This window comes from Tachyglossus aculeatus, chromosome 9 (assembly GCF_015852505.1).
Source record: "Tachyglossus aculeatus isolate mTacAcu1 chromosome 9, mTacAcu1.pri, whole genome shotgun sequence".
Lineage (NCBI taxonomy): Eukaryota > Metazoa > Chordata > Mammalia > Monotremata > Tachyglossidae > Tachyglossus > Tachyglossus aculeatus.
The window spans coordinates 23,475,186-23,486,919 of NC_052074.1; the positions used below are offsets into that span (position 1 = coordinate 23,475,186).

An 11,734-nucleotide genomic window follows, 5' to 3' on the forward strand; every position below is an offset into this window, starting at 1 on the left:
GTGCTTAGAACAGTGCTTGGCACCTAGTAGGCGCTTACCAAATACCAACACTATTATTATTAATAAGTCACTTCTCTGTGCCTCAGTCCCCTCGTCTGTAAAATGGGGATGAAGACTGTGAGCCCCACGTGGGGCAACCCTACTACCTTGGATCTCCCCCAGTGCTTAGAACAGTGCTTGGCACCTAGTAAGCGCTTACCGAATACCAACACTATTATTATTATTATTAATAATAATAAGTAACTTCTCTGTGCCTCAGTCCCCTCATCTGTAAAATGGGAATGAAGACTGGAGTCCCACGTGGGGCAACCTGATGACCTTGGATCTCTCCCAGCGCTTAGAACAGTGCTTGGCACCTAGTGAGCGCTTACCGAATACCAACACTATTATTATCATTATTTTTTATTATTTATTATAATTATAATATTAATAGCAATAATAATAAGTCACTTCTCCGTGCCTCAGTCCCCTCGTCTGTAAAATGGGGATGAAGACTGTGAGCTCCACGCGGGGCAACCTGATGACCTTGGATCTCCCCCAGCGCTTAGAACAGTGCTTGGTGCCTAGTAAGCGCTTACCAAATAACAACACTATTATTGTTATTATTATTATTGTTATTATTATTATTATTATTATTATGCTGAGCAGCGGACTCGGCCCGAGTCCGGGATTCTCGGGAGAGGATCCCGTCACGTGACGGGGGGGAAGGAGGGGCACCACGTGACGATGGCGCGTGTGGCGCATGGAGAGGGGTGCGGCGTCACGTGACGAGGGCGGGCGTCTTGTGCAGAGGGGTGGCGTCACGTGACGGGGGGAGTGCGTGCGTCGCGTGACGAGGGCGCTTGCGGCACGTGACGAGAGAGGTGGTCGTCCCCTGAGGAGAAGCCGGAAAATGGCGGCTTCGAGGGTGTGGCGGGCCTTGAGGGGCCTGGTCCTTCTCCTCACCCTCAGCCTGGGGCGGGCCCTGGACCTTCCCGAGGTACCCAGGGGGGTTGGGGTCAATCAATCAATCAATCAATCGTATTTATTGAGCGCTTACTGTGTGCAGACCTCTGTACTAAGCGCTTGGGAAGTCCAAGCTGGCAACATCTAGAGACAGTCCCTACCCAACAGTGGGCTCACAGTCTAGAAGGGGGAGACAGAGAACAAAACCAAACATACTAACAAAATAAAATAAATAGAATAGATATGTACAAGTAAAATAGAGTAATAAATATGTGCAAACATATATACATGTATACAGGTGCTGTGGGGAAGGGAAGGAGGTAAGATGGGGGGGATGGAGAGGGGGAGAGGAAGGAAGGGGCTCAGTCTGGGAAGGCCTCCTGGAGGAGGTGAGCTCGCCAGTCTCTCTCCAGTTCACACTGTCTTTTTTTTAAAAAAAAATATAGTATTGGTAAGCGTCTACTATATGTCAAGTACTGTCCTAAGCGCCCCCCCCCCCCAGCCTGAGAGGTCGTTAAGGGCAGGGAACGTGTCCACTAATCCTTCTGAGAGCTCACCTCCTCCAGGAGGCCTTCCCAGACTGAGCCCCCTTTTTCCTCTTCTCCTCCCCATCCCCCTGCCCTACCTCAGTCAATCAATCAATCGTATTTATTGAGCGCTTACTGTGTGCAGAGCACTGGACTAATCAATCAATCAATCGTATTTATTGAGCGCTTACTGTGTGCAGAGCACTGGACTAATCAATCAGTCAATCGTATTTATTGAGCGCTTCCTGTGTGCAGAGCACTGGACTAAGCGCTTGGGAAGTCCAAGTTGGCAACATCTAGAGACGGTCCCCACCCCACAGTGAGAAGCAACGTGGCCCAGTGGAAAGAGCCCGGGCTTTGGAGTCAGAGGTCATGGGTTCAAATCCCTGCTCTGCCAATTGTCAGCCGGGTGACCTAGAGCAAGTCACTTCATCATCATCAATCGTATTTATTGAGCGCTTGCTGTGTGCAGAGCACTGTACTAAGCACTTGGGAAGTACAAGTTGGCAACATATAGAGACAGTCCCTACCCAACAGTGGGCTTACAGTCTAAAAGATTAATAATGATGGCATTTGTTAAGCGCTTACTATGTGCAAAGCACTGTTCTAAGCGCTGGGAGGGGGGATACAGTGTGATCAAGTTGTCCCACGTGGGGCTCACAGTCTTAATCCCCATTTTTACGGATGAGGTAACTGAGGCTCAGAGAAGTTAAGTGACTTGCCCAAGGTCGCACAGCTGACTTGTGGTGGAGTCGGGATTCGAACCCATGACCTCTGACTCCAAAGCCCGGGCTCTTTCCACTGAGCCACGCTGCTTCTCTAACTTCTCTGGGCCTCAGTTACCTCAACTGTAAAATGGGGATGAAGACTGTGAGGCCCCTGTGGGACAACCTGATCACCTTGTTACCTCCCCAGCGCTTAGAACAGTGCTTTGCACATAGTAAGCGCTTAATAAATGCCATTATTATTATAGCAGTGGGCTCACAGTCTAGCACTTGCTTATATGTAGTGCTTTGCACATAGTAAGCACTTAATAAATGCCATTACTATTATATATATTTTTACAGATTTATTACTTGTTTATATGTAGTGCTTTGCACATAGTAAGCACTTAATAAATGCCATTATTATTATATATATTTGTACAGATTTATTACTCTATTTTACTTGTACATATTTACTATTCTATTTATTTTGCTAATGGTGTGCATTTAGCTTTAATTCTATTTGTTCTGACGACTTGACACCTGTCCACATGTTTTGTTCTGTCTCCCCCCTTCTATTCATTCAGTCATTCATTCATTCAATCGCATTTATTGAGCACTTACTGTGTGCAGAGCACTGTACTAAGCGCTTGGGAAGTACAAGTTGGCAACATATAGAGGCATTCCGTACCCAACAGTGGGCTCACAGTCTAGCACTTGTTTATATGTAGTGCTTTACACATAGTAAGTGCTTAATAAATGCCATTATTATTATATACATTTGTACAGATTTATTACTCTATTTTACTTGAACATATTCACTATTCTATTTATTTTGCTAATGATGTGCATTTAGCTTTAATTCTACTTGTTCTGACGACTTGACACCTGTCCACATGTTTTGTTTTGTTGTCTGTCTCCCCCCTTCTATGCATTCACTCATTCATTCAATCGTATTTATTGAGCGCTTACTGTGTGCAGAGCACTGGACTAAGCGCTTGGGAAGGACAAGTTGGCAACATAGAGAGACGGTCCCCACCCAACAACGGGCTCACAGTCTAGAAGGGGGAGACAGAGAACAAAACAAATTAGCAAAATAAAATAAATAGAATAAATATGTACAAATAAAATAAATAAATAAATAGAGTAATAAATACGTACAAACATATATACAGGTGCTGTGGGGAAGGGAAGGAGGTAAGGCGGGGGGAATGAGGAGGGGGCTAGACTGTGAGCCCGTTGTGGGGTAGGGACCGTCTCTATATGTTGCCAACTTGTACGTCCCAAGCGCTTAGTACAGTGCTCTGCATACAGCGCTCAATAAATACGAATGAATGAATAATCCTGTCGTGCGCTTAGTACAGTGCTTCGCACCTGGGAAGCCCTCAGTATAGACTATTGAAGAAACAGAGTGGCTCAATGGAAAGAGCACGGACTTGGGAGTCAGAGGTCATGGGTTCAAATCCTGGCTCCACCACTTGTCGGCTGTGCGACCTTGGGCAAGTCACTTAACTTCTCTGCGCTTCGCGTTCCCTCATCTGTAAAATGGGGATTAAGACTGTGAGCCCCACGTGGGATAACTTGATCACCTTGTATCCCCCCAGCGCTTAGAACAGTGCTTTTCACATAGTAAGTACTTAACAAATATCATCATTATTATTGTTATTATTATTATAAATTCATTCATTCATTCATTCAGTCATATTTAGATTTAAAGAAGCAGTGTGGCAGTGTTACCTTGCCTGGAAAAATGGGGATTCAGACTGTGAGCCCCACGTGGGGCAACCTGATGACCTTGGATCTCCCCCGGCGCTTAGAACAGTGCTTGGCACGTAGTAAGCGCTTAACAAATACCAAAATTATTATTATAATGGAAAGAGCCCAGGCTTGGGAGTCAGAGGTCGTGGGTTCTAATCCCGGCTCTGCCACCGGTCAGCTGTGTGACTTTGGGCAAGTCACTTCTCCGTGCCTCAGTGGCCTCATCTGTAAAATGGTGATGAAGACTGTGAGCCCCACGTGGGACAACCTGATCACCTTGCATCTACCCCAGCGCTTAAAACGGTGCTTGGCACATAGTAAGCGCCTAACAAATACCACCGTTATTATTGTAACTACCCCAGTGCTTAGAACACTTAGCATGTAGTAAGCGCTTAACAAATGCCATTATAATTATTATTATTATTATTAATTGAGCGCTTACTGTGTGCAGAGCACTATACTAAGCACTTGGGAAATACAAATCGGCAACATATAGAGACGGTCCCTACCCAACGGACAATAAAGCCTATTAGGTTGGTCCCAATCCATGTCCCACGTGAGGCTCATAGCATTAATCCCATTTTTACAGTTGAGGCAACCGAGGCACAGAGAAGTGAAGTGACTTGCGTAAGGTCACTCAGCAGGCAAGTTTATCCCTTTTGCCCAAGTCCCTCTCTTCCCCCATGGAAAAAGATTGAAGGGGTGATTGACATTCTGACTAGTCTGGCCCTGCAATGCAACTGTTCCTGTCAGAAAACACTAACTGAACCACCCAATTTTTGTGGGGTGCTTTGTTTTTTATTCTCTCTCCCCAATTAGCCTGACCAGGGTATTGCAGCCCCCTTCAATCTCATGGAACGGACAGACAGAATTGGTTTGGGTTTTTTTTTTAAACGGTATTTGTTAAGCGCTCACTATGTGCCAGGCACTGTAATAATAATAATAATAATAATAATGATGGCATTTGTTAAGCGCTTACTGTGTGCAAAGCACTGTTCTAAGCGCTGGGGGGGGATACAAGGTGATCAGGTTGCCCCAGGTGGGGCTCACAGTCTTCATCCCCATTTTACAGATGAGGTAACTGAGGCACAGAGAAGTTAAGTGACTTGCCCAAGGTCACACAGCTGACAAGTGGCAGAGAGGGGTAGATACAAACTAATCAGGTTGGACCCAATCCCTGTTCCGTGGGGGGCTCACAGTCTTAATCCCCGTTTTACAGATGAGGTAATTGAGGCACAGAGAAGGGAAGTGACTTGCCTGAGGTCCCACAGCAGACAAGCGGTGGAGCCGGGATTAGAATCCAGGTCGCTGTATATATGTATATATGGTTGTACATATTTATTACTCTATTTATTTATTTATTTATTTATTTATTTTACCTGTACATTTCTATCCTACTTATTTTATTTTGTTGGTATGTTTGGTTCTGTTCTCTGTCTCCCCCTTTTAGACTGTGAGCCCACTGTTGGGTAGGGACTGTCTCTATGTGATGCCAATTTGTACTTCCCAAGCGCTTAGTACAGTGCTCTGCACATAGTAAGCGCTCAATAAATACGATTGATTGATTGATTGATTGATTAACTCCCGGGCCCGAGCTTTAGGCCATGCTGCTTTGGACTCCCAGTAGAGGTCCTGTTCAGGCCACCTGAACAGTGAGTGGAACTTCTTAGTTGGCATGATTTGGTGGGGGTAAATAATAATAATAATGGCATTTGTTAAGCGCTTACTATGTGCAAAGAACTGCTCTAAGCGCTGGGGGGGTTACAACGTGATCAAGTTGTCCCCCGTGGGGCTCACAGTCTTCATCCCCATTTTTACAGATGAGGTAACAGGCTCAGAGAAGTGAAGCGACTTGCCCAAGGTCACACAGCAGACATGTGGCGGAGCCGGGATTCGAACCCATGACCTCCGACTCCAAAGCCCGGGCTCTTTCCACTGAGGTAGAGAAGGAACAGGGCGGCAGAGGTTACATTTTTAAGTTTTCAGCCATGGAGTAGGAAATGTCTCTGTCGTCCAGGGTTTTGAGGGTAGTGCCCAGCTCCTGTCTGAAGGAAGTGAAAGGAGTGTTTTGTTGTGAATCAATCAATCGTATTTATTGAGCGCTTACTGTGTGCAGAGCACTGTACTAAGCGCTTGGGAAGTAGAGAAGCAGCGTGGCTCAGCGGGAAAGAGCCCGGGCTTTGGAGTCAGAGGTCATGGGTTCAAATCCCAGCTCCACCAGTTGTCAGCTGTGTGACTTTGGGCAAGTCACTTAACTTCTCTGGGCCTCAGTTCCCTCATCTGGAAAATGGGGATGAAGACTGTGAGCCCCACGTGGGACAACCTCATCACCTTGTATCCTCCCAGCGCTTAGAACAGTGCACCTAGTAAGCGCTTAATAAATGCTATCATTATTATTATTATGGTTATTATTACCAATTGGCAACATATAGAGACAGTCCCTACCCAACAGCGGGCTCACAGTCTAAAAAGACCAAAGGAAAGCGGGCAGTAGTCGTCAATTGTCGAAGCTAGCCCACGGGAAGTGATTGCAGCAGCAAGTATAGTTTCGCGGTTTAGATGATTCTGTGGATGACGGGTTCGTAATGGGTTATTAGAAAAGTTAGGGATGAGAGTGGTGTCGTCGCCACCAGACTCGAGAGGACAAATGTTGAGGCAGGCAAAGTTCACCCTGTCTCCACTGTGGAGAGGCACTGGGCTGTAATTTATATTAACGTCTCTATCCCCCCTGCCCCAGGCTGTAAACTCACTGTGGGCAGGGCACGTGTCTGTTGTAGTGTACTCTCCCAAGTGCTTAGTACGGCGCTCTGCGCACATTAAGTGCTCAATAAATGTGATCGGCCAACGGACTGACTTAAGGGAACGCTGCTTCTATTCCCAGGCAGAGAGTTTCCTAAATTTCACATCGGTATTTTCCATTCGAAGAACAGGGGTTGGGCAGGAGGCTTCCAATGGGTCTTGGCCGTTTACTGGCCCTGAATTTCAGCCGTCTGATGACTTCGCCTTAGCCTTGCAGGGAATCAGTGGGTGGTATTTATTGAGCACTTACACTGTGCAGAGCACTGTACTAAGTGCCTGGTGAACACTGGATTCTCTCTCCCTTTCCGGTGCCCTTGACATCTTCCTTTCTTCCACAGGTGTGTTCCGAGTGTCCCGGAAGCCTGCAGAATAGCTCGGAGGTCGCCCGTTACTGTGATAAGGAGCCAGGGCTGGAGTTGCAGAATCGCTGCTGCCTGACCCAGCAGGGCACCATTGTGGGGTGAGGGAGAGGAAGGCATCGCGTCTTGGGTTCCAGAACAGCTCCTTGGGTCCGACCTACCACCCGGAGAGGGGAATCTGGGCCCTTGGGAGGCACTGATGCCTCTGCTGACATTTGCTTTGTAGCCTCAGGCAATCTGGGAAGGGAGAGGGCCACCCAAACCCTCCCAGAGGGCAGAGGCGAATAAATATGCCGACTCCTCTCTCTCTTTCTCTCTCTCCCCTCAGGCTCGATCTTCAGAACTGCGCCCTGGAGCATTTGGTCCGCCACTTCCCTCAGGCTCGCACTGCGGTGGTCCTGTGAGTTTTGCGATGCCTGCCAGCTACCTGGGGGTGGGGAGGGAGATCTTAAGGCTCCCCTTTGTAACCAGGAGGACCCCCGATGAGGAACGGGACGTCGACTGGGAAGGGAAGGGCGTTTCCCTAGGGAGCAGGAAACGACAGGCGGAATGGGTGTGTTTTGCAGGGACCTGCAGGGAAACCCTCTCCAGGAATTATTGGCTTCCTCCTTCCGTGGCTTCACCCAGCTCCAGACTCTGTGAGTGACTGAAGAGTCGACGGGGGGGGCGGGAGGAGGAGGTGGGTTTTGATGGGATGCATAACCGACCTCTTTGTGTGCAGGCTGCTGCCTCTTTCCGTGGACTGTCCTGGGGGAAGCGCCTCTTGGGACAACATCACCCAGTCAGGCGGCAGCCAAATCTGCCAGAGGCCCAAGAACACTTGCGGTGGTACCATGAAGGCGGGTGAGCCCAAGCCCCGACCTCGGCCCTCAGTTGTCCTATGTTGTCCGCCCCCCATCCCCGCCGGTAGCCTCAGTCGCCTTTAGGTAGAGGAAGCTGGGCATCTAAACCGATCCTAGATTTCCTAGTAGTGACCGGTTCTGCTCCGCCATCCCGGCTCTGGGGAATGTGCTCTCCAACTCTCCAATCAAAGAGTCGAAGAGGGGCTGGCCCCCCTTGTCCCCTGTCGTTCTCGGCCCGGGAGGGTCAAGGGGAGCCTGGCTCGGTGCACAGCGGGCTGGGAAAAATGTTTTTGACGGCCTGGGTCCGTTCCGCCTTCCGCCTCCAGCTGTGGTTTGCCCCGAGAATTCGCACTGTGCCCCCGACGGACCGAGCCTCTTCCAGTGTCTCTGTGCCGACGGCTTCCACGGTTACAAGTGCCTGCGCCAGGTAAGCCTGGGGCACGGGACGGAGCTGGGCATGGCGGAACTGGGGCGAGGAAGAGGAGGAGCAGGCGGACGATAATCGGGTTGGACACAGTCCCTGTCCCACGTGGGGCTCAGAGTCTTAATCCCCATTTTACAGACGAGGGAACCGAGGCCCAGAGAAGTGCAGTGACTTCCCCGAGGTCACACACTAGACAAATGGCGGGGCTGGGATTAGAACCCGCGTCCTTCTGACTCCTAGTCCTGGGCTCTCTCCACTGGGCCATGCTGCTTCACTTCATCCTGGCTCTACATCCTATCTGGTCCTTGGGCTTCCTTTTTCTCCTCCTCTAAATGACTTGGCACGTCTGTCTCCCTCCATTAGATTGTAAGCCCCTTGCGGACAGGTGGTAGGTGTTGCGCGCCCGTTGTATTTTCCCTAATGCCCCGGTTGAGACTCAGCGGGAGCTCATTAAGAGCCCTCACTATTGTTGTTTTCCCAGGGCTCCTTCCCAGTACCTCTGTTCTTCGGAATCCTGGGAACCGCTACATTTTCCATCTCCGTTTTGCTCTGGGGGACGCAGCGCCGTAAGGTCAAGGTCTGACCCCCCGGGGGCTATTCCGGGCTTAGCCTCGGCCAGCCGCTGACCCGGAGAACTGGGACCCCGCCACCTCCTCGGGAAGATCCCCCTCAGGGGATGGAGAAGGAAAGGTAGATGGCACTACCTTAGGGATGCAGGGAATGGGGAAGGGAAGCTGCAGGCAGCTTCCCCAATCTAAAGCAAAGGATGGAAAGGGCGACTTGGTGGTCTAGTGTTCGGAACTCGACGTCCGTTTCTAATAAACACTATTTTAGGGAAAGATGGCTCGTGTCCTTTCCGAAATCACATCTCCTCCAGGATGCCGTCTGTTCATTTCTAATCTGGCCAATAAGATAATTTCTGATATCCCCCCACCCCCCACACAACTGCTACTTCAGCACATCTTTCATTCAATCGTATTTATCAAGTGCTTACTGCGTGCAGAGCACTGTACTAAGCGCTTGGGAAGTACAAGTTGGCAACATATAGAGACGGTCCCTGCCCAATGGTGGGCTCACAGTCTAGAAGGGGGAGACAGAGCACAAACTGTGCCTCATCACACACATACATACCCCTATAACACTTTTGTACATATCTTTATGTTATTTGCTTGCCAGGCACTGTACTAAGCACAGGGGTAGATACAAGTTAGGTTAGTCACAATCCATGCCTCACATGGGACTCAGAGCCTTAATCCCCATTTTACAGATGAGGTAACTGAGGCAAAGAGAAGTAAAAGTGACTGGCCCAAGGTCACACAGCAGACGAGTGGCCGAGCTGGGATTGGAACCCAGGTCCTTTGGATTCCCAGGCCCGTGTTTCCACTCGACCACGCTCCTTCACTGCATTATTTTTTCCTATCGGCAATTTATGTTAGTGTCTTGCTACTTCTGTGGGATTGTAAATTCCTTGAGGGCAAGGATCCTGCCCCCCTAAGCGCTCTTGGCAATAGGCAGAGATCCCCGAAGGACGCAATGCCCAGTAGATCCAACTCTGTTATATTGTCCTCTCCCAAGTGTGTAGTACAGTGCCCCGCACACAGTAAGCGCTCATTAAATAAAACCGATTGATCGGTGCCGATTTTAGGGGCAAGAGCACCCGTCCCATGTTCGGGTTCCCATTTTATACCCCGTGGTTCATGTGAGCGCTTCAAGAGGGTGGAGCCATGTTGGTCACTTCTCTATCCGACGTGTCTACTGTGTGTGCTCAGTATGCACACATGTTTTACCCCTGTTTAGCATGACCTCTCACAGAATCCCTCTAAATCATCATCTTTGCTGCTGCGTATATCTAGTTGCTATGGCAAAGATGCAGGTCAACTTCTAGGTGGTCCGCAGGAGGGGTGCCTTGTCAGTTTCCAATTGGTGCCAGCAAGTGGCTTTCATTGTTGCCTTAGTCATCCTCCTCTTTACACATCGTTATCTTAGGGAGCTGGTTCCCCTGGAAATCAATCAATCAATCAGTCGTATTTATTGAGCACTTACTGTGTGCAGAGCACTGTACTGAGCGCTTGAGAAGTACAAGTTGGCAACATATAGAGACAGTCCCTACCTAACCGTGGGCTCACAGTCTAGAAGGGGGAGACAAAGAACAAAACCAAACATTAACAAAATAAAATAGAATAGATATGTACAAGTAATAAATATGTACAAACATATATACATATAAACAGGTGCTGTGGGGAACTAGGACCTCCTTACCATAAGGAACCTGCTAAACATTAATCCTTTCCTTCCCCCAAACTCCTGGTACGGAAAACTTGTGTTGCTGTACTCACTACTCCGTGTATGTAAAGCCACACATATAAACGCAAAGTTTATCCCAGTCCCACATCACACCGCTTCCTAACAGGATTGCATTGTTGGATGAATGTTCCCTGATTCTCTAACAACTTTCCAGCCAAAACACGTAGGGAAAGCATATGTTATGACAGAAGGGAGCATACGAAGTGCTCGGGTGAATGGGATTAGGAATAAAAGAAATTTTTTGCACATTGCTCATCCTCCGTCTAAACAGATGCATTTGTGTATGTGCTCTTGTTCACTCAGTAATTTATTCAGTGATTTCATCCCGGTATAAAGACCATGCGTCAGGTTACATCCTTTTTCTTCGTTGTTGCTCATGATTCTTGTAAAGAATTTCTGTCTTTCCCCATTCATCGAAGGCAGGGAACCTGTGCCTTGCTTTTATCCTACTCTCCCAACCACTTAGTACAGCTCTTTGTGCTCAGTTAATCAATCCATCGATGGCATTTTTTGAGCGCTTGCTGTGTGCAAAGCACGGTACTGTGAATTGGGGAGAGCGCAACAGAGTTGGTAGACACATGCCCTAGTACTGTAGTGCAGAGAAGCAGCGTGGCTCAGTGGAAGGAGCACGGGCTATGGAGTCAGAGGTCATGGGTTCAAATCCCGCTCCGCCAATTGTCAGCTGTGTGACTTTGGGGAAGTCACTTCTCTGTGCCTCAGTTACCTCATCTGGAAAATGCGGATTAAGACTGTGGGCCCCCTGTGGGACAAGCTGCTCACCTTGTAATCTCCCCAGTGCTTATAACAGTGCTTTGCACATAGTAAGCGCTTAATAAATGCCATCATTATTATTATTACTCGCCAGGGACTTGGCACTGTACTAAGTGCTGAGCTAGGTTCAGTATGATCAGCTGTTCAGTAAACAACATTGATAGTATCTGGTAATCATTGGTACTTATTGAGCGCTTACTCTGTGTGGAGCACTGTACTAAGTGCTTGGGAGAGTACAACAAAACTAGCAGACACTTCCCTGCCCATAATGAGCATCACTGTAATAATAATAATTATGGTA

The 11,734-nt window shown here is 48.5% G+C and overlaps 1 protein-coding gene across 1 annotated transcript; it reads left to right on the forward strand.

Moving 5' to 3' along the window:
• Positions 1–876: 876 nt before the first annotated feature.
• On the forward strand, positions 877–9,197 carry ATRAID (all-trans retinoic acid induced differentiation factor). The gene is made up of 7 exons (XM_038751255.1): positions 877–979; positions 7,072–7,193; positions 7,421–7,492; positions 7,659–7,730; positions 7,814–7,935; positions 8,261–8,361; positions 8,840–9,197. Exons 1-7 carry the CDS (start codon positions 893–895, stop codon positions 8,939–8,941), a joined length of 678 nt encoding a protein of 225 aa, XP_038607183.1. The 5' UTR covers positions 877–892; the 3' UTR covers positions 8,942–9,197.
• The last annotated feature ends 2,537 nt before the right edge of the window (positions 9,198–11,734 follow it).

What these genes read in the sequence shown, in the direction of transcription:
- ATRAID (XM_038751255.1), top strand. Translation starts at nt 893, where the DNA reads ATGGCGGCTTCGAGGGTGTGGCGGGCCTTGAGGGGCCTGGTCCTTCTC. An exon ending in GGGCCCTGGACCTTCCCGAG is followed by an intron (nt 980 to 7,071) that starts GTACCCAGGGGG and finishes TTTCTTCCACAG; the next exon opens with GTGTGTTCCGAGTGTCCCGG. An exon ending in GCTCGCACTGCGGTGGTCCT is followed by an intron (nt 7,493 to 7,658) that starts GTGAGTTTTGCG and finishes TGTGTTTTGCAG; the next exon opens with GGACCTGCAGGGAAACCCTC.